The 23,018-nt window shown below is 57.9% G+C and overlaps 1 protein-coding gene across 2 annotated transcripts in view; it reads right to left on the minus strand.

Moving 5' to 3' along the window:
* Positions 1-836: 836 nt before the first annotated feature.
* The window catches only part of LOC129714433 (bestrophin-2-like), a 29,701-nt gene continuing 7,519 nt past the window's right edge, over positions 837-23,018 (minus strand). Inside the window, exons 3-10 of one of the 2 annotated variants that reach the window (XM_055664022.1) lie at positions 18,512-18,606; positions 17,385-17,618; positions 9,234-9,388; positions 8,248-8,325; positions 6,942-7,094; positions 4,511-4,591; positions 3,067-3,221; positions 837-1,755 (exon numbers count right to left, since the gene is read on the minus strand). In XM_055664022.1, the coding sequence (XP_055519997.1) occupies positions 885-1,755; positions 3,067-3,221; positions 4,511-4,591; positions 6,942-7,094; positions 8,248-8,325; positions 9,234-9,388; positions 17,385-17,618; positions 18,512-18,606 (1,822 nt within the window). In that variant the 3' untranslated portion in view covers positions 837-884. Of the gene's footprint in view, positions 1,756-3,066; positions 3,258-4,510; positions 4,592-6,941; positions 7,095-8,247; positions 8,326-9,233; positions 9,389-17,384; positions 17,619-18,511; positions 18,607-23,018 lie in introns of both variants that reach the window. The other variant, XM_055664021.1, reaches the window with a different exon arrangement.

A 23,018-nucleotide genomic window follows, 5' to 3' on the forward strand; every position in this document is an offset into this window, starting at 1 on the left:
GCTGAGTTACTTACTTTCGTGTCTATTTTCGGTGTAAACCAGCATCTGCAGTTCCTTCTCACACATCATGCCCCTTGGGTATTCCACATGCACGTCCCTAGTGTGTGTAGGATAGTGTTAGTGTGAGGGGATCGCTGGCCGGTGTGGACTCGGTGGGCCGAATGGCCTGTTTCCGCGCTGCATCTCTAAACTAAACATGGGATGGACACAAAATGCTGGAGTAACTCAGCGGGACAGGCAGCATCTCTGGAGAGAAGGAATGGGTGACATTTCGGGTCGAGACCTTTCTTCGGAAACTGCAGGTGCTGGAGTTATGCAGAGAAACACACAAAGTGCTGGAGTAGCTCAGGGGGGGGCAGGCAGCGTCTCTGGGGGACATCGATAGGCGACCTTCTGTACACACGGGGAGATATTGGAGTTTTTAAGAAGGAACTGCAGATGCTGGAAAATTGAAGGTAGATTGCTGGAGAAACGTTGCCTATTTCCTTCGCTCCATAGATGCTGCTGCACCCGCTGAGTTTCTCCAGCATTTTTGTCTATCTGAGATATTGGAGTTGACTAGGGTGGATCTCAGAGGGCGGTGGAGGCAGGTTCTCTGGATGCTTTCAAGAGAGAGCTAGATAGCGGAGTCAGGGGATATGGGGAGAAGGCAGGAACGGGGTACTGATTGGGGATGATCAGCCATGATCACATTGAATGGCGGTGCTGGTTCGAAGGGCCGAATGGCCTGGTCCTGCACCTATTGCCTATTGACCGTGGGGGCACAGTGAGGCGGAGTGCCGGGTGGTGACCACGGGTCTATTTGCTCGGTGCTGCCCCACAGAGGGCAGGCAGGGGCAGTCGGTTCGGGCACCCGGGGGGTGAGTGGGTGGGTGGTCTGGGGTTCAATGATCGCCCTCTACACCGTTGAGCGGCAGAGTCTCTGGGATGAGCAGGGCGCTCCTCTTGTCCTGGGCCGAGTCCCCGCGCAAGGAGCGAGTGGCCACCCCGGGCCAGTCCGCCTTCTTCTCCCCCGCCTCCTCCACGGCGGGCGACAGGGACAGTACCGGGTGGTGGAGGGTGAGGGCACCCCGGTAGGTGTGAGCACCCTCGGGCGAGGAGGAGATGTTGGCGAGGGCGGCCGCTGGCGAGAGCCGAGGGGTGGACTCGCTGGCCTGCTGATGGCATGTTCTCTGCAACGATCCAGAACCCGGGATAGACTGGCAACTGGAAGCCAAGATTTCCTGGGAACCCAATCTCGCAGCATCAGAACTGTAGGAGAACAGGTCCCTTCCAACCTCAGAGATATTGATAGTCGACAATGGAGAGGTGTTGAGGACCATCTCTTCCTCCAGTAAGCTTCGAGGAGCCCCCTCTCCCTCTCCCTCTCCGCTCCCCGGTTCCACTTTGAGGGTCTCCGCCCCCTCGCCCACTCGGACAAAGTTCTCCACCGCCTCCATACGTCGCGGCCTGGGGTCCTCGGAAAGAAAGTGTATCTGTGTGAGCGGCTTGTGCTCGCTGTAAGGGCCGCAGGAGCACACGGTGGACTGGGTGTCCTGGCACAGGCAGCTGTACATGGAGGCGTCCGACGACACGCTGGTGCGCCGCTTGAGGAGGTGGAAGGGCCGGGCCGGCCGCTGGACATTGCTGGCCGGAGAGGGCGAGGGCGCGGCGGGCAGCAAGCGGCTGAACAGTCGGAGGTGCTGAGAATTCCCCTCCTCGGTCATCTCCTCGATCTCCTCCATCGGCTGGAAGTGCATGTCGTCTTTGGAGATCCTAGAGCAGAGGGCACGCGGTTAAGCGGGCTACACTTCATAGTTTAGTTCAGAGATACAGGTTTTTTTTAACCCCTGTCCCACGGTACGAGTTCATTCCATGAGTTCTCCCGAGTTTTCCCTGATTCGAACTCGGAGATTTACGGTAATGGCCACTCGTCGGTGCTCGAAGCGCTCGTGGACATTTTTCAACAGTTGAAAAATCTACACGAGTCTTCCCGTGCTTACCTGCCGTTAGCGAGTCTTCCCGAGTGCCTGCCGTTAGCGCTAAGAGACGTCCCCGAGCCCCGACGTTCATTCTCCGTGCTTACCACGAGTTTGATTTTTTTTTTAAACTCGGGAGAGCTCTTGGAATGATAAAGGAGACCCGATACGTCGCCCATTCCTTCTCTCCTGAGATGCTGCCTGTCCAGCTGAGTTACTCCAGCACTCTGTGTCTGTCACACAGTTGCATTACAGAGTTAGATAGAGCTCTAGGGACTAGTGGAATCAAGGGATATGGGGAGAAGGCAGGCACGGGTTATTGATTGGGGATGATCAGTCATGGTCACAATGAATGGCGGTGCAGGCTCGAAGGGCCGAATGGCCTACTCTTGCACCTATTTTCTATGCTTCTATGTTTCTATTCCTGGACAGGTTGACATGGGTTCAGCACTGTGTCACAGTTACAATGTTGGACAGGACAGGACAGGACAGGTCGAAGATAGACACAAAATGTTGGAGTAACTCAGTGGGACAGGCAGCATCTCTGGAGAGAAGGAATGGGCGACGTTTCGGGTCGAGACCCTTCTTCAGACTGAGAGTCGGGGGGACTGGGAGGCATAGAGATATTGAAGTGTAAGGTGTGAAAACACAGATCAAAGAGGACACTCTTCAAGGCAATGTGGACTGGTTCACTGCCCCGCTGAGTTCCCACGGTAGACTCACGAGTCACTACGGTAAACTCACGGGCATCTATGGGGCATCTACGTTCTTACAATGAGTTTAAAAGTTTAACATGTTTACTTCAAGAGTAAATTTGACTCGTGGAAATCTTTCATCGCGTTGAAAGATTTTCACGAGTTAACAAGTTTCCCGTGTACCTGCCGCCAGCGTTACGAGTTCCGACGTTCCCGCTACGTTAACTCTACGTGATTACCACGAGTTTTAAACTCGGGATCACTCGTGGATGGACTCGCACCGTGAGACAGGGCCAGGGTTACAATGGACAAGTTAGGGCGGGTTCTAGCCGGGGTTGGGGTGACAATGTTGGACTGGTTCTACACAGGGTTCCGGGGTTAGACCGAGCCTCGACCGCGTCCTGCAGACTCACGTCATGTCGAAAGTGGATCCCTGGAAGGACGGCTTCTGCAAGACAAACACAGTGGCGGCAGTGTAGGGTGGCCGGGGATTGGACTCGTCCCAGTAGCGATCCTTCTCCATCAGGGGCAGGTCCTGATACATGTCATCCACCGCCATCATTGACACCTGAATGCAACAGTCACAGCTACAGTCAATGCATCCCTGCAAGAGAGGGACACAGCAACTGAGCCCAGCAGTGGGGGGCAGGGAGGGGGGAGAGACTGGCAACAAAGAATCTCCCACCCACCCCCCCCCCACACACACACCCCCCCCCCCCCATACACACATCCCCGCACCCCACCCCCACTCCCCATCACCACACACACACACACCCCCCCACGCCCACACACCCCCACCCCCACCCACACACACACACCCCCCCCACCCCCATCCCCACACACACACACACCCCGCATCCCACCCCCACCCTCACCCCCCACATCCCCCCACCCCTCATCCCCACACACACATACACACACACACACACCCCCACCCCCCAACCCCACCCCCTCTCCCCATCCACACACACACACACACACACACACACACACACACACACACCCCCACCCCCACACACACACACACCCCCACCCCCAACCCCATCCCCCATCCACACACACACACACACACACACACACCCCCCACTCCCATTTCCACCCCCACCCCCTAGTGTGTGTGTGTGTTGGATAGTATTAGTGTGCGGGGATCGCTGGTCGGTGCGGTCTCCACGCTGTTTCTCGAAACGAAACTAAAGTTGCCGAACGGCCACTGCTCGGCAGCTGACCAGGCCGTTCATCACACACGGGACAAGGCTCTGGGGGCTAGGAACGGCCAGAAACCACCTCTAACAACCCCAGCCATCTGAGCCTGGACTCATCCACCCAGCAGAGGGAGCGATTGAGTTGCTGCCTCACAGCCCCCAGAGACCCACCCGGGTTCGATCCTGATTATGGGTGCTGTCTGTACGGAGTTTGCACGTTCTCCCTGTGACCGCGTGGTTTTCTCCGGGTGCTCCGGTTTCCACCCATATCCCAAAGAGGTACAAGTTTGTAGGTTAATTGGCTTCTGAATGCTGTAAATTGTCCCTAGTGCGTAAGGTAGAACTAGTGGACAGGGGTTGCAGGTGGGCACGGAGTCGGTGGGCCGAAGGGCCTGTTTCCGCGCTGTATCTCTAAACTAAACAGTTTACTGTTATTGGCAGGTCATGTAGGCTGTGTCCCAATTCTAGATGCCCGGGTTTACAGATCCACTCAGGACAGAAGAGCAGTGACATTTCACAGCACGAGTGTGTTGCATGGCACTTCTGCTCATCTTCTGAGCACGAAGACAACTGGAATGCCCATTATCCTGTACTGCCGCTGCAGAAGTGAAGGCACCATCCACACTGAAGGTTCTTCGCCAGCCACCACCAATACCTGAAAGTTCCTATCGATCAAACGGTTTGTTTCAAAATCATCATCGTCTTCTCCAAAGGGATTTATGAGTTGTTCGGCCACCTGTAATCAAAGGCACCCCGTCACACGAGTCTGGAGAAGGGTCTCGACCCGAAACGTCTCCCATTCCTTCTCTCCGGGCATGGGCGGAAATCGCTTTTAAAACATGGGGGGGACACACACAATGAGGCTTGACATCTAGGACAAGAGTCGTTAACCTACGGCCCGCGGGCCGGATCCGGCCCTTAACCCGAAATCATTCGGCCCGCAGGCGTATTTTTTCACCAGTTAGTTTTCGCGACCTGGGAATTGCAGTCAGACCTGGGGCAAGCGAGCCAGTCAGACCTGGGGCAAGCGAGCCAGACCTGGGAACTGTAGCCAGACCTGGGAACATCAGGTCCTTTGGCCCACCGAGTCTGCACCGACCAGCAATCACCCCGTACACTAGCACCATCCGACACACTAGGGACAATTTACAATTCACGGAAGCACTTAACCTACAAACCTGCACGTCTTTGGAGTGTGGAGTAAGCGAGCCGACTTAGGACTGGCTGTAGCGCCCAGGTCACAGAACATGGGGTGGGGGGGGGGGGGTTCCCCCCCCCCCCCCCAAAACGGGGGGGGAGGGGGGGCCCTGGGGGCCCCCCCCCCCCCCCCCCCCCAGAGATTTCCCCCCAGAGATGCTGCCTGACCCACTGAGTTACTCCAGCTATTGTGTCCATCTTCAGTGCCAGCATCTACAGTTCCTTCCTACACTACTATCATTTACTGCCGCCCATCACTTGCCAGACTTTGTCCAGCCCGCCACCACTATTCCAGCTTTCTCCCCCCATCCCCCACTACAACCAGTCTGATGAAGGGTCCCTTGTTCTCCAGAGATGCTGCCTGACCCGCTGAGTTACTCCAGCATTTTGTGCCTAACTCCATTTTGAAGGGACATGTTGTCGGGGAACCTCACTCTGAATGTGTGCGGATACCCGCATGTATAGAAGGTTATATATACCCGCACGGCAACGTTAACGAACCTCGATTCATAATTAGACCTCAATGTGGCATAATTGGCATCTTCCACAAGCTAGGGTACTGTCCCATTCACCTCTACCCCATTGCGGACATTGGACTTTGTCTGTGGAACTGATGCTCTACAATGCTGAGAACTATATCCTGCACTCTGTATCTTCCCCTTTGCTCTATCTATTGTACTGGGACTGGTCACACCTCCAGATTCAGAGACAATTTCTTCCCAGCTGTTATCAGGCTGCTGAACCATCCTACCACAACTAGAGAGCGGTCCTGAACTACTATCTACCCCATTGGAGACCCCCGGACTATCTTTGATCGGACATTACTGGACTTTATCTTGCACTAAACATTATTCCCTTTATCATGTATCTGTACATTGTGGACGGCTCGATTGTAATCATGTACAGTCTCGCCGCTGACTGGATAGCACGCAACAACAAGAGCTTTTCGCTGTACGATACGATACGATAGAACGGTATTTAAACCCAGGAGGGAAATCGGATCTGCCAACATTCATAATACACAAGACACATGAAACATGAAATGAAAGTGGCCAGTGGAAAGTCCTGGATTGGGGGTGTGCAAAGATTGGACGTGTGTGGGGGGTGGGGGGGGGGGTCCGTCTACCCCCCAACAGAAGGGGAGGAGTTATACAATGTACCATGGCACATGTGACAATAATAAATTGAACTAAACTAGTTGGGACAATGGGCTACCAGGACACTGGACAACTGGACACTGGACATCTGGCTACCACTGGACACTGGACAACTGGACACTGGACCTCTGGACACTGGACATCTGGACACCGGGTTACCAGGACACTGGGCAACTGGACACTGGGCAACTGGACACTGGGTTACCAGGACACTGGACCTCTGGACACTGTGCAACTGGACACTGGGCATCTGGACACCGGGTTACCAGGACACTGGGCCTCTGGACACTGGGCTACCAGGACACTGGACAATTGGACACTGGGCAACTTGACAACTGGACACTGGGCGCTGGACAACTGGACACTGGGCTACCAGGACACTGGGCTACCAGGACACTGGACATCCGGACACTGGGCTACCAGGACACTGGACCTCTGGACACTGGGCTACCAGGACACTGGGCTACCAGGACACTGGACCTCTGGACACTGGGCTACCAGGACACTGGACAACTGGGCACTGGACCTTGGCTACCAGGACACTGGACACTGGACAACTGGACACTGGGCAACTTGACAACTGGACACTGGGCACTGGACAACTGGACCCTTGGCTACCAGGACTGGACACTGGGCTACCAGGACACTGGGCACTGACCACTGGGCTACCAGGACACTGGCCACTGGGCAACTGGCCACTGGGCTACACGGGGTTTCAGAAGGGACACTCACCTTGAGCCAGCCGGCGTAGAAGAAGAACTGTAACAGGGTGAAGACGGGGATGTAGAGGTCGATGTCGTGACCAGCGTAGCCTTGTGCAGGGTCCAGGAACTGGCGGCCGATCAGACAGGTGAGGAAGAAGCTGTAGACGGCGATGGTCACCACCTGCCGAGACCGGGGATGGGGTTAACTGCAGAAGCGGTGTCTGAGGAGTTCTTGTAGTTTAGTTTAGAGATCCAGCGCGGAAACAACAAGCCCTTCGGCCCACCGAGTCCGCACCGACCAGCGATCCCTCGTTACATACATAGATACAATAGACAATTGGTGCAGGAGTAGGCCATTCGGCCCTTCGAGCCAGCACTGCCATTCAATGTGATCATGGCTGATCATCCCCAATCAGTACCCCGTTCCTGCCTTCTCCCCATATCCCTTGATTCCGCTAGCTCCAAGAACTTTATCTAGTTCTCTTTATAATGCATCCAGTGAATCGGCCTCCACTGCCTTCTGAGGCAGAGAATTCCACAGATTCACAACTCTCTGGGTGAAAAGGTTAATAAGTGAGTTCGGTATTCCGACTGCGCATGCCCAGGTCATAGGTCATTCGTGATAAACATTCTCGGCAGCTGTGCTGCTGCGTGTATATGAGCCTGCGTTTCATCCGTGGTCAGGATCGAACCCGGTGTCCGGCACTGCAAGTGCTGGTGAATTTCTGCTGGACCTTCCCCATCCCCATCCCCATCCTGAGTGTCCCATCCCTGTCTGGGGGTGGCCGGAGATGTCCGTGGTGACCCTGGACTGAGGGGACACCAGCCCGGAGCAGTGGCGGCACAAGGCTCACAGCCAGCGCGGACCGTCAGCTGCCGAGAATGTCTCTCCGCCAGTCCAGTCTCTCCCGCTGCCTCCCACTCGCATCTGCCCCCTCTCTCTCTCTGTTACACCCTGCTCACCCACTACCTGGCACCACCGTTCCTCAGTTTAAATATATTTTTACACATAAATCATGAATAAAGATAAGAATTTATACCCAGTTTATACAGCCAGCGCTTCATTCACTTTTGACTTTTGACAAATCCCATGATTCCTTGCCTTTTTCAGAATACCGAACTCACTTTTCAACCTACAGACCTGTACGTCATTGGACTGTGGGAGGAAACTAAAGACCTCGGAGAAAACCCACGCAGGCCACGGGGAGAACGTACAAACTCCGTACAGACAGCACCTGTAGTCAGGATCGTACCCGGGTCTCCGGCGCTGCAAGCCAGTAACTCTACCGCTGCGCCACTGAGTTTTTGAACACGACTCCTATCAGTGGCCTCACCTGAGTGTACACGAGTGGAATACTGATCCAGTCGTAGTGAAAGAGAAGGCTGCACTTTGCTCGAAAGGTGTTCAGTTCCTGGTGAAGGCAGAAAAACCACAAAGTTAACAGGCAACTGATGTTGTGTAGGAAGCTGAAGTAACTCAGCGGGACGGGCAGCATCTCTGGCGATAAGGAATGGGTGACATTCCAGGTCCGGGACCCTTCTTCAGACTGAGAGTCAGGGGAGAGGGAACTGAGAGATATGAAAAGGTGCATAGAACAAATTAATTAACAATATGCAAAAGGACAGATTGAAGCCAGCAATGATGTTCAAGGAAAGGTGGAGCCCACAATGGTCCATTGTTGGCTGTGGGGGAGGTGATAAGGAGGTGATACAAACTGAAACCCAGCAGAAGGACAGTGAAACTTGTACGACGACTAGGAAGGAACTGCAGATGCTGGTTTACACCGAAGATGGCTGTACAGCATCTGTGGAGAGAAGGAATGGGTGACGTTTCGGGTCGAGACCCATCAGTATGAAGAAGGGTCCTGTGGATCAAACCCCACTTTAAAATTGGCATTAACTTTGCCCCCACAGCCCTCTGTGGCAATGAATTCCACGGATTTGCCACCCTCTTGACGAAAGAAACTCCTCCTCATCTCCTTCCTAAAAGGGCGCCCTTTATTCTGAAGTTGTGGCCTCTGGTCTTGGACTCTTATGCCCCTGTCCCACTTAGGAACCCTGAACGGAAACCTCTGGAGACTTTGCGCCCCACCCAAGGTTTCCGTGCGGTTCCCGGAGGTTGCCGGTGGTTGCCGGAGGTTGCAGGTAGTGGAAGCAGGTAGGGAGACTGACAAAAACCTCCGGGAACCGCACGGAAACCTTGGGTGGGGCGCAAAGTCTCCAGAGGTTTCCGTTCAGGTTTCCTAAGTGGGACAGGGGCATTAGGCAGTGCAGTGGTACAGTTGCTGCCTCGCGGCACCAGGGTTTGATGTCTCCCTACCTCCATCAACAACTTGAGCGCGCTGTCATCCTTGATCCGACCTTCCTTGCGCCCCTTGGCCGCCAGGTTGGTGAACCACACGCAGGGGATCCAATACTTGTTGTAAGGAGAATGCAGACTCTCGTACTTCTTGCGTTCATCTCTGGTCATGAACCCTGCAAAACACCAACACGTGTAGCAAGGAACTGCAGATGCTGGTTTACACCGAATATAGACACAAAATGCTGGAGTAACTCAGTGGGACAGGCAGCACCTATGGAGAGAAGGAATGGGCGGCATTTTGGGTCGAGACCCTAATTCAGACTGAGCGTCAGGGGCCAGGGAGACACAGAGATAAGGAAGTGTAAGGTGTGAAAAACAGACATCAAAGGGGATGCAGTTCAAGGGAAATGTAGAATAGATCATTGTTCGCTTGGGGAACCCCCACTGTGTCCCCACTGTACCCCCACTGTGTCCCCACTGTACCCCCACTGTGTCCCCACTGTGCCCCCACTGTGTCCCCACTGTGTCCCCACTGTGTCTCCACTGTGTCCCCCACTGTGTTCCCACTGTGTCCCCACTGTGTCCCCACTGTCCCCACTGCCCCCCACTGTGTCCCCACTGTGTCCCCCACTGTCCCCCCACTGTGTCCCCACTGTGTCCCCAATGTGGTCCCCACTGTCCCCCCCACTGTGTCCCCACTGTGTCCCCCACTGTGTCCCCACTGTCCCCCCCACTGTGTCCCCCCACTGTGTCCCCAATGTGTCCCCACTGTCCCCACTGTCCCCACTGTCCCCCCACTGTGTCCCCCCCTGTGTCCCCACTGTGTCCCCCCCTGCGTCCCCACTGTCCCCCCACTGTCCCCCCACTGTCCCCCCACTGTGTCCCCACTGTCCCCCCACTGTGTCCCCCACTGTGTCCCCACTGCGTCCCCACTGTCCCCACTGTGTCCCCACTGTGTCCCCACTGTCCCCACTGTCCCCCCACTGTCCCCCCCACTGTGTCCCCACTGTGTCCCCACTGTGTCCCCACTGTGTCCCCACTGTGTCCCACTGTGTCCCCCACTGTGTCCCCACTGGGTCCCCACTGGGTCCCCACTGTGTCCCCACTGTGTCCCCACTGTGTCCCCCCCCCCACTGTGTCCCCACTGTGTCCCCCACTGTGTCCCCCTGGGTCCCCACTGTGTCCCCACTGTGTCCCCCACTGTTCCCCCACTCCCCACTGTCCCCCCTGTGTCCCCACTATGTCCCCACTGTGTCCCCACTGTGTCCCCACTGTCCCCCACTGTGTCCCCACTGTGTCCCCCCCACTGTGTCCCCACTGTGTCCCCACTGTGTCCCCACTGTCCCCCCACTGTGTCCCCACTGGGTCCCCACTGTTCCCCCACTGTGTCCCCACTGTGTCCCCACTGTCCCCCTGTGTCCCCACTGTGTCCCCACTGTGTCCCCACTGTGTCCCCACTGTGTCCCCCACTGTCCCCCCACTGTGTCCCCACTGTGTCCCCCACTGTGTCCCCACTGTGTGTCCCCACTGTGTCCCCACTGTCCCCCCACTGTGTCCCCACTGTTCCCCCACTGTGTCCCCACTGTGTCCCCACTGTGTCCCCACTGTGTCCCCACTGTGTCCCCCACTGTCCCCCCACTGTGTCCCCACTGTCCCCCCCACTGTGTCCCCCACTGTGTCCCCACTGTGTCCCCACTGTGTCCCCACTGTCCCCCCACTGTGTCCCCACTGTGTCCCCCACTGTCCCCCCCACTGTGTCCCCACTGTGTCCCCACTGTGTCCCCACTGTGTCCCACTGTGTCCCCACTGTGTCCCCACTGTGTCCCCACTGTGTCCCACTGTCCCCCCACTGTGTCCCCCACTGTCCCCCCACTGTATCCCCACTGTGTATCCCCACTGTCCCCACTGTGTCCCCACTGTCCCCACTGTGTCCCCACTGTCCCCCCACTGTGTCCCCACTGTCCCCACTGTGTCCCCACTGTGTCCCCACTGTCCCCACTGTCCCCCTGTCCCCACTGTGTCCCCACTGTCCCCCACTGTGTCCCCACTGTGTCCCCACTGTACCCCCACTGTCCCCCCACTGTGTCCCCCACTGTGTCCCTGTCCCCCCACTGTCCCCCACTGTCCCCCCACTGTCCCCCCACTGTCCCCCCACTGTGTCCCCACTGTGTCCCCACTGTGTCCCCACTGTCCCCCCACTGTGTCCCCACTGTGTCCCCCCACTGTCCCCCCACTGTGTCCCCACTGTCCCCCCACTGTGTCCCCACTGTCCCCCCACTGTGTCCCCCACTGTGTCCCCACTGTCCCCCCACTGTCCCCCCACTGTCCCCCCACTGTGTCCCCACTGTGTCCCCCACTGTCCCCCCACTGTCCCCCCACTGTGTCCCCACTGTCCCCCCACTGTGTCCCCACTGTCCCCCCACTGTGTCCCCCACTGTGTCCTCACTGTGTCCCCACTGTCCCCCCCACTGTCCCCCACTGTGTCCTCACTGTGTCCCCACTGTCCCCCACTGTGTCCCCACTGTGTCCCCACTGTCCCCCCCCACTGTCCCCCACTGTGTCCCCCACTGTGTCCCCACTGTGTCCCCACTATGTCCCCACTGTGTCCCCCCCCACTGTGTCCCCACTGTGTCCCCACTGTGTCCCCCCACTGTGTCCCCACTGTGTCCCCACTGTGTCCCCACTGTGTCCCCCCACTGTGTCCCCACTGTGTCCCCACTGTGTCCCCCCACTGTGTCCCCACTGTGTCCCCACTGTACCCCCACTGTGTCCCCACTGTGTCCCCCCCACTGTCCCCCCACTGTACCCCCACTGTACCCCCACTGTGTCCTCACTGTGTCCCCACTGTGTCCCCACTGTGTCCCCCACTGTCCCCCCACTGTGTCCCCACTGTGTCCCCACTGTCCCCCCACTGTCCCCCCACTGTGTCCCCACTGTGTCCCCACTGTCCCCCCCACTGTCCCCCCTGTGTCCCCACTGTGTCCCCACTGTCCCCACTGTGTCCCCCCTGTGTCCCCACTGTGTCCCCCCACTGTGTCCCCACTGTCCCCCCCCACTGTCCCCCCACTGTCCCCCCACTGTGCCCCCACTGTGTCCCCACTGTCCCCCACTGTGTCCTCACTGTGTCCCCACTGTGTCCCCCACTGTCCCCCCACTGTCCCCCCACTGTGTCCCCCACTGGGTCCCCACTGTTCCCCCACTGTGTCCCCACTGTGTCCCCACTGTGTCCCCACTGTGTCCCCACTGTGTCCGCACTGTGTCCCCACTGTGTCCCCACTGTGTCCCCACTGTGTCCCCACTGTACCCCCACTGTGCCCCCCCTGTGTCCCCACTGTGTCCCCACTGTGTCCCCACTGTGTCCCCACTGTCTCCACTGTGTCCCCACTGTGTCCCCACTGTGTCCCCACTGTGTCCCCACTGTGTCCCCACTGTCCCCCCACTGTGTCCCCACTGGGTCCCCACTGTTCCCCCACTGTGTCCCCACTGTGTCCCCACTGTGTTCCCACTGTCCCCCCTGTGTGTCCCCACTGTGTCCCCCACTGTCCCCCCACTGTCCCCCCCACTGTGTCCCCCACTGTGTCCCCACTGTCCCCCCACTGTCCCCCCCACTGTGTCCCCACTGTCCCCCCCACTGTGTCCCCACTGTGTCCCCACTGTGTCCCCACTGTCCCCACTGTACCCCCACTGTGTCCCCACTGTGTCCCCACTGTGTCCCCACTGTCCCCACTGTGTCCCCACTGTCCCCACTGTCCCCCCACTGTCCCCACTGTGTCCCCACTGTGTCCCCCACTGTCCCCACTGTCCCCCCACTGTGTCCCCACTGTCCCCACTGTGTCCCCACTGTGTCCCCACTGTACCCCCACTGTCCCCCCACTGTGTCCCCACTGTCCCCCCACTGTCCCCACTGTCCCCCCCCACTGTCCCCCCACTGTCCCCCCACTGTGTCCCCACTGTGTCCCCACTGTGTCCCCACTGTCCCCCCCACTGTGTCCCCACTGTCCCCCCACTGTGTCCCCACTGTCCCCCCACTGTGTCCCCACTGTGTCCCCACTGTCCCCCCCACTGTCCCCCCCACTGTGTCCCCACTGTCCCCCCACTGTGTCCCCACTGTGTCCCCACTGTGTCCCCACTGTGTCCCCACTGTCCCCCCCACTGTGTCCCCACTGTCCCCCCACTGTGTCCCCACTGTCCCCCCACTGTCCCCCCACTGTGTCCCCACTGTGTCCTCACTGTGTCCCCACTGTCCCCCCACTGTCCCCCCACTGTCCCCCACTGTGTCCTCACTGTGTCCCCCACTGTCCCCCCACTGTGTCCTCACTGTGTCCCCACTGTCCCCCCCACTGTCCCCCACTGTGTCCTCACTGTGTCCCCACTGTGTCCCCACTATGTCCCCACTGTGTCCCCCCACTGTGTCCCCACTGTGTCCCCACTGTGTCCCCCCACTGTGTCCCCCCACTGTGTCCCCACTGTGTCCCCCACTATGTCCCCACTGTGTCCCCCCACTGTGTCCCCACTGTGTCCCCACTGTGTCCCCCCCACTGTGTCCCCACTGTGTCCCCACTGTACCCCCACTGTGTCCCCACTGTGTCCCCCCACTGTCCCCCCACTGTGTCCCCACTGTACCCCCCACTGTGTCCTCACTGTGTCCCCACTGTGTCCCCCCACTGTGTCCCCACTGTGTCCCCACTGTGTCCCCCCACTGTGTCCCCACTGTGTCCCCACTGTGTCCCCACTGTACCCCCACTGTGTCCCCACTGTGTCCCCCCACTGTCCCCCCCACTGTGTCCCCACTGTACCCCCACTGTGTCCTCACTGTGTCCCCCCCACTGTGTCCCCACTGTCCCCCCACTGTGTCCCCACTGTGTCCCCACTGTCCCCACTGTCCCCCCACTGTGTCCCCACTGTGCCCCCACTGTCCCCCCTGTGTCCCCACTGTGTCCCCACTGTCCCCACTGTGTCCCCCCTGTGTCCCCACTGTGTCCCCCACTGTCCCCCCCCACTGTCCCCCCACTGTGCCCCCACTGTGTCCCCACTGTCCCCACTGTGTCCTCACTGTGTCCCCACTGTGTCCCCCACTGTCCCCCCCACTGTCCCCCCACTGTCCCCACTGTGTCCCCCCCCACTGTGTCCCCACTGTGTCCCCCACTGTCCCCACTGTGTCCTCACTGTGTCCCCACTGTGTCCCCACTGTCCCCACTGTGTCCCCACTGTGTCCCCACTGTGTCCCCACTGTGTCCTCACTGTGTCCCCACTGTGTCCCCACTGTGCCCCCACTGTGTCCCCACTGTGTCCTCACTGTGTCCCCACTGTGTCCTCACTGTGTCCCCCACTGTGTCCCCCACTGTGTCCCCACTGTGTCCCCCACTGTGTCCCCACTGTGTCCCTCACTGTGTCCCCACTGTGTCCCCACTGTACCCCCACTGTGTCCCCACTGTGTCCCCACTGTGTCCCCACTGTGTCCCCCCACTGTCCCCCCACTGTCCCCACTGTGTCCCCACTGTGTCCCCACTGTACCCCCACTGTCCCCACTGTACCCCCACTGTCCCCACTGTGTCCCCACTGTGTCCCCCACTGTGTCCCCACTGTGTCCTCACTGTCCCCACTGTGCCCCCCACTGTGTCCCCCACTGTGTCCCCACTGTGTCCCCACTGTGTCCCCACTGTGTTCCCCACTGTGTCCCCACTGTCCCCCTGTGTCCCCACTGTGTCCCCACTGTCCCCACTGTGTCCCCACTGTGTCCCACTGTGTCCCACTGTCCCCACTGTGTCCCCACTGTGTCCCCCACTGTGTCCCCACTGTGTCCCCACTGTGTCCCCACTGTGCTCCCACTGTGTCCCCACTGTGTCCCCACTGTGTCCCCACTGTATCCCCACTGTATCCCCACTGTGTCCCCACTGTATCCCCACTGTATCCCCACTGTGTCCCCCACTGTCCCCCCACTGTACCCCCACTGTGTCCCCACTGTCCCCACTGTACCCCCACTGTCCCCCCACTGTGTCCCCACTGTGTCCCCCCACTGTGTCCCCACTGTGTCCCCACTGTCCCCCCACTGTGTCCCCACTGTGTCCCCACTGTGTCCCCCCACTGTGTCCCCACTGTGTCCCCACTGTGTCCCCACTGTCCCCCCACTGTGTCCCCACTGTGTCCCCACTGTCCCCCCCACTGTGTCCCCACTGTGTCCCCACTGTGTCCCCCACTGTCCCCACTGTGTCCCCACTGTCCCCACTGTCCCCCCACTGTGTTCCCACTGTCCCCACTGTCCCCACTGTGTCCCCACTGTGTCCCCCACTGTGTCCCCACTGTGCCCCCACTGTGTCCCCACTGTGTCCCCACTGTATCCGCACTGTGTCCCCACTGTGTCCCCACTGTGTCCGCACTGTGTCCCCACTGTGTCCCCACTGTGTTCCCACTGTACCCCCACTGTGTCCCCCACTGTGTCCCCCACTGTGTCCCCACTGTGTCCCCACTGTGTTCCCCACTGTGTCCCCACTGTGTCCCCACTGTCCCCCCCACTGTGTCCCCCACTGTGTCCCCACTGTCCCCCCACTGTCCCCCACTGTGTCCCCCACTGTGTCCCCACTGTGTGTCCCCACTGTGTCCCCACTGTGTCCCCACTGTGTCCCCCACTGTGTTCCCACTGTACCCCCACTGTGTTCCCACTGTACCCCCACTGTGTCCCCACTGTGTCCCACTGTGCTCCCACTGTGTCCCCACTGTGTCCCCACTGTGTCCCCACTGTGTCCCCACTGTGTCCCCACTGTGCCCCCACTGTGTCCCCACTGTGTCCCCACTGTGTCCCCACTGTGTCCCCACTGTGCCCCCACTGTATCCCCACTGTGTCCCCACTGTGTCCCCACTGTCCCCCCCACTGTGTCCCCACTGTACCCCCACTGTGTCCCCACTGTGTCCCCCCACTGTGTCCCCCCACTGTATCCCCACTGTGTCCCCACTGTGTCCCCCCCACTGTGTCCCCCCACTGTGTCCCCACTGTCCCCCCACTGTGTCCCCACTGTCCCCCCACTGTGTCCCCCACTGTGTCCCCCACTGTGTCCCCACTGTGTCCCCACTGTCCCCACTGTCCCCCCACTGTGTCCCCACTGTGTTCCCCACTGTCCCCCCCCACTGTGTCCCCACTGTGTCCCCACTGTGTTCCCACTGTACCCCCACTGTGTCCCCACTGTGTCCCCACTGTGTCCCCACTGTGTCCCCACTGTGTCCCCACTGTGTCCCACTGTGTCCCCACTGTGTTCCGCACTGTGTCCCCACTGTGTCCCCACTGTGTCCGCACTGTGTCCCCACTGTGTCCCCCACTGTGTCCCCACTGTGTTCCCACTGTACCCCCACTGTGTCCCCACTGTGTCCCCCACTGTGTCCCCACTGTGTCCCCACTGTGTCCCCACTGTGTCCCCACTGTGTCCCCACTGTGTCCCCACTGTGTCCCCACTGTGTCCCCACTGTGTCCCCACTGTGTCCCCACTGTGTCCCCACTGTGTTCCCACTGTACCCCCACTGTGTCCCCACTGTGTCCCCACTGTGTCCCCACTGTGTCCCCACTGTGTCCCCACTGTCCCCCCACTGTGTCCCCTCTGTGCCCCCTCTGTGTCCCCACTGTGTCCCCACTGTCCCCAGTGTGTCCCCAGTGTGTCCCCAGTGTGTTCCCACTGTGTCCCCACTGTCCCCACTGTGTCCCCACTGTGTCCCCACTGTGTCCCCCCACTGTGTCCCCCACTGTGTCCCCACACCCACTGTGTCCCCACTGTCCCCCCACTGTGTCCCCACTGTGTCCCCACTGTGTCCCCACTGTGTCCCCCACTGTCCCCCAGTGTGTCCCCACTGTCCCCACTGTGCCCCCACTGTGTCCCCACTGTGTCCCCACTGTCCCCACTGTGTCCCCACTGTCCCCCCACTGTCCCCCCACTGTGTCCCCCACTGTCCCCCCACTGTCCCCACTGTCCCCACTGTGTCCCCACTGTGTCCCCACTGTATCCCCACTGTCCCCCCCCACTGTATCCCCACTGTGTCCCCACTGTATCCCCACTGTCCCCCCACTTTATCCCCACTGTATCCCCACTGTGTCCCCACTGTGTCCCCACTGTGTCCCCACTGTGTCCCCACTGTGTCCCCCCACTGTACACTGGGCCAGCCCAGCCGCTGCGCTGTATTTCTCACCTGCCGCCACCACGTGGTCCATGGTGGGGAAGCGTTTGATGACGGCGGTGCTGACGGAGCGCAGGATGAGCAGCGCGGACAGGCTGGCGTAACGCATCATGGTGCGGCGCAGCACTCGGCCTCGCTCGTCCGGCCCGTGCACGTTGCCCGAGATCACGCACATCAGCCGGTCCGGCAGTGGGATACTGGTGTACTGGCTCCACCAGCGGTTCACCACCAGCGTCACGTAGAAACCTGGAGGCACAGCACCACGTTACACTGGGGTGGGGCTTGTGGCACCCCCCCCTACCCACCAACACCACCACCCCCCCACTCCACTCCCCACCCTCCACTACCCACCCACCCCCCCTCTCCCTCCATCTCCACCCCCACCCTCCACTCCCCCAAAAGCTGGAGTAACTCAGCGGGACAGGCAGCATCTCTGGTGAGAAGGAATGGGTGACGTTTGACATCGAAGGGTCTCGACCCAAAACCTCACCCCTTCCTTCTCTCCAGAGATGCTGCCTGTCCCGCTGAGTTACTCCAGCATTTTGTGTCCATCTTCAGTTTGAGAGGAGGGATTTGGTGCAGTTACAGCTAGTGGGAGGTAGTTGAGGCTGGGACTATCCCATCGTTTAAGAAACAGTTGCTCGGGTACATGGATAGGACAGGTTTGAAGGGATATGGACCAAGCGCAGGCAGGTGGGACTAGGGTAGCTGGGACATTGTGGGCCGGTGTGGGCGAGTTGGGCCGAAGGGCCTGTTTCCACACTATATTCATCTATGACTCTATCTATGTCTCTAGGGGAGAGATCATTAAACGACACAATAAACTATCGGTAAGCTAGGGTGGTGCAGCGGTAGAGTTGCTGCCTTACAGCGATTGCAGCGCCGGAGACCCGGGTTCGACCCTGACTGTCTGTACGGAGTTTGCACGTTCTCCCCGTGACCACGTGGGTTTTCTCCAAGATCTTCAATTTCCTTCCACACTCCAAAGGCATGCAGGTTTGTAGGTTCATTGGCTTGGGTAAAAATGTAAAAATGATCCCTAGAGGGTTGGGGCCGGCACGGACCCGGTGGGTCGAAGGGCCTGTTTCCGCGCTGGATCTCTAAAACTAAAAACAAGGGTAAAGAACACCATCTCTCACCTAGCACGAAGGCCATTGGGATGAGGTTGGCGTAGTGGTTGCAGTACAAGGCCAGCTTTTCAAAATACCTCTTCTGGTCTTCCAGGAGCAGAAACCTACAGAAGAATTATTGTTAAAACAAATGTATTTAAAATCACCTGAAAATTCATGGAGTTACCTCAAAGACTGAGGTACCGATCCAAGATGGCGCCCAACACTGTGTGTGTGGGTCACATCGCTGGATCTGCAATCACGCATTACAACAGGGTTGCCAACTTTCTCACCATCAAATACAAGATACAAGATACATTTAATTGTCATTTTGATCCCTTGAGGTCCAAACGAAATGCCGTTTCTGCAGCCATACATTATAAACACATAGACCCAAGACACATCATAATTTACATAAACATCCATCACATCGCTGTGATGGAAGGCCAAATAAACTTATCTCTCCACTGCACTCTCCCCCCCCCGATGTCAGAGTCAAAGTCAAAGCCCCCGGCTGGCGATGGCGATTGTCCCGCGGCCATTAAAGCCACGCCGGGTGATGCAAGGTCGCACACCGGGTCTTGGTGTTAGAGCCCCCGGCGTGCGCTCGCAGAGTCCCGCGGCCATTCCAAGCCGCGCGGGGCGGTGATGTCAGGCCCCGCTCCAGGAGCTCTTCGACCCCGCAACTCGGGCGGGAGAAGTCGCCGTTGCAGGATCCCTGAAAAGTGGTCTCCCTCCAGGGACCCGCGGGCTCCCGGTGCCGCCGTCCGCAGACCCGCAGTTGCAGCCTCCGAATCTCCGGAGGTCGGGCCGCAGCAGCAGCAGCAGCGCTCCTCCACCGCTCCACCCGCTCCGGACTCGGCCAGCCCCGCGACGGTGAGGTGAGTCGTCGGCACCAGAGTCCCCGGTCTCTTCCTGTTGGAGGCCACTCCTCGTTGCAGCCCCAACGACAACGGAAACCCGACGAGAAAAGGTCGGGTCTCCCGTGCAGGGAGAGATTTAAAAAGTTTCCCCCCCCCCTCCCACCCCCCCACACACACACCCCAACAAAAAATAACAAAACTACATAGAAACACAGACAGAAAATAATAAAACGCGGACAGACTGCAGAGGCCGCTGCTGACCAGAGTCGCGCCGCCTACCGGAATGGGGGACAAAGACTCAAAATACAGGGGACAAATTCCCGATGGCCATACGTTGACCGACTCGGCCGTGTCTGGGTGAATGGTGAGTTGCCCCGGGTGCTGGACTGTACACAAAGCCCAGCCGGTGGGCCAGCTGAGGAGTTTTGGCCCGAGCCGCACTCACAGTCCGGCGCCCCGTCCAACTCATGAACCGATGATCGGCCGTGAGAAGGAGGGGTGGTGGTGTCGGCGGTAAGCGAAGGTTCGAAGGTCGGACAGCTGGCCGGGCTATCGACCGACGGGGCCACGGGCGAGGTGCTGCTGCTGCTGCTGCTGCTGCACTCCACGGGCTGCACTACGTCGGGACGGGTGAGGCGGGGCTGGACGCAGCGCTCTGACCCGACAGTCCCCTCGACCCGAGTAGTAGCGGTCAAATACGGGACAAGGGCGGTCCCGTACGGGACAAACCAATTTAGCCCAATATACGGGATGTCCCGGCTAATACGGGACAGTTGGCAACACTACTCTACAATCGCTCCACACATTTAAATCTCTACTCAGCATTTCTTACTTAAACGCGTAGGAATGAACTGCAGATGCTGGTTTACACCGAAGGTAGACACAAAATGCTGGAGTAACTCAGCGGGACAGGCAGCACCTGTGGAGAGAAGGAATGGGTGGTATTTCGGGTCAAGACCCTTCTTCAGCCAGAGAAAGGGTCACAGCGTTATACATTCCCTTTATCGTGTATCTGTTCACACTGTAAATGGCTCGATTGTAATCACGTATTGTCTTTCCACTGACTGGTTAGCGCGCAACAAAAGCTTTTCACTGTACCTCGGTACACGTGACATTAAACTCAGCTGAAACTCAACTCAAGGTTCACAGCTGGCGACCACTGCTCCAAATACCATGCAGTGATCCAGCTGTTTGCTGGCATATTCCAATCTCATGTCCCGCCTCTCTCTGCCTCTCACACACATAAAGGGACACACGCACACACACACACACGGAGACACACACATATGGACACACAAACACACACACACACATGGAGACACACACACATGGACACACGCACACACACACACATGGAGACACACACATATGGACACGCACACACACACACATGGAGACACACACACATGGACACACGCACACACACACACACATGGAGACACACACACATAAAGGGACACACGCATACACACAATGTCATAGAGCCACACAGGATGGGAACAGGTCCTTCAGCCCAACTCATCCATGCCATCCCAATTGCCCCATCTACACTAGTCCCATTTGCCCATATCCCTCTGACCCATTCCTATCTATGTACCTGGCCAAATGGCTTTACAAAGTTGCAATTGTACCTGCCTCGACTACTTCAATAGACAATAGACAATAGGTGCAGGAGTAGGCCATTTGGCCCTTCGAACCAGCACCGCCATTCAATGTGATCATGGCTGATCATCCCCAATCAGTACCCCGTTCCTGCCTTCTCCCCATATCCCCTGACTTCATTATTTTTAAGAGCCCTATCTAGTTCTCTCTTGAAAGCATCCAGAGAACCGGCCTTCACCGCCCTCTGAGGCAGAGTTCCTTTGAACTTTAGAGATACAGCGTGGAAACAGGCCCTTCAGTCCATTCTAAATGTTTTCAAGGGAGAGTTAGATTTAGCTCTTACGGCTAAAGGAATCAAGGGATATGGGGAAAAAGGCAGAAAAGGGGTACTATTTTTAGATGATCAGCTATGATCATATTGAATGGCAGTGCAGGCTCGAAGGGCCGAATGGCCTTGTTGATGCAGCCCAGACCATCACACAAACCAACCTCCATTCCATCGACTCCATCTACACCTCACGCTGCCTCGGCAAGGCCAGCAGCATCATCAAGGACCAGTCTCACCCCCGTCACTCCCTCGTCTCCCCTCTCCCATCGGGCAAGAGGTACAGAAGTGTGAAAACGCACACCTCCAGATTCAGGGACAGTTTCTTCCCGGCTGTTATCAGGCAACTGAACCATCCTCTCACCAACTAGAGAGCGGTCCTGACCTCCCATCTACCTCATTGGGGACCTTTGAACTATCATCAGTATTCGGACTTTACTGGACTTTACCTTGCACTAAACGTTATTCCCTTTATCCTGTATCTGTACACTGTGGACGGCTCGATTGTAATCATGTATTGTCTTTCCGCTGACTGGTTAGCACGCAACAGAAGCTTTTCACTGTACCTCGGTACACGTGACAATAAACTAAACTGAACTGAACTAAGAAAGACCCAATGCAGTGACGCAGCTGGTAGTGCTGCTGTCTCAAAGCACCAGTGGCCCAGGTTTGATCCTGACCTCGGGAGCTGTCTGTGTGGAGTTTGCATGTTCTCTCTTTGACCGCGTGGGTTTCCTCCAGGTGCTCCAGTTTCCTCCCACATCCCAAAGACGTGCGGGTTTGTAGGTTAAACGGCCCTTGGTGTAAAATGTCCCTTGGTGTGTAGGGAGTGGATGAGAAAGTGGGATAACATGGAACTAGTGTGAACGGGAGATCGATGGTCAGCATGGCCTTGCTGGGCTGAAGGGCCTGTTTCAATGCCGTATCTTCAAACTAAACCAATAACTAGTGTGTAGGAAGGAACTACAGATGCTGGTTTACACCGAAGATAGACACAAAATCAACGGGTTAGGCAGCATCTCTGGAGAGAAGGAATGGATGACGTTTTGAGTCGAGACCCTTCTTCACAACGAAATGTCACCCGTTCCTTCTCTCCGGAGATGCTGCCTGACGCACTGAGTTACTCCAGCATTTTGTGTCTATCTTCAACTAACGACCAAACACTTTACACTGAAGCCAAATAACCTAACGTTCCCCTCATCTAAAAATATTCGTATTGCTATCATTTCCTTCAGCAACCCCACACAAAGATGTCCAGTCTGTATTTGTTTACAGGCTCCAAGGACTTGGAAGCAACGTCTTCACTAAAGCAATGGGTGTTAAAGGTCAGAACTTCAGAACTTTTATCTCAGCGTAAGACGAGAGGGCGTAGCCTTAAGGTGAGAGGCGGAAAGTTTAAAGGAGATGTGCAGGGCAACTTTTTTTTACACTGAGCCTGGAGCGGGCTCGGGATGCTTTCAAAAGTGAGCTAGATAGGGCTCTTAAAAATAGTGGAGTCAGGGGATATGGGGAGAAGGCAGGAACGGGGTACTGATTGGGGATGATCAGCCGTGATCACATTGAATGGCGGTGCTGGCTTGAAGGGATGAATGGCCTACTCCTGCACCTATTGTCTATTGTACTGCCAGGGTTGGTGGTGGAGGCTGAGAACTTTTAGATAGGCACTTGGATATGCAGGGAAAGGAGGGATATGGATCACATGCCCGCAGACAAGATTAGTTTAAACAAGCATCATCTTTGGCAGGGA

The sequence above is a fragment of the Leucoraja erinacea genome, chromosome 39 (genome assembly GCF_028641065.1).
Source record: "Leucoraja erinacea ecotype New England chromosome 39, Leri_hhj_1, whole genome shotgun sequence".
Taxonomy (NCBI): Eukaryota; Metazoa; Chordata; class Chondrichthyes; order Rajiformes; family Rajidae; genus Leucoraja; species Leucoraja erinaceus.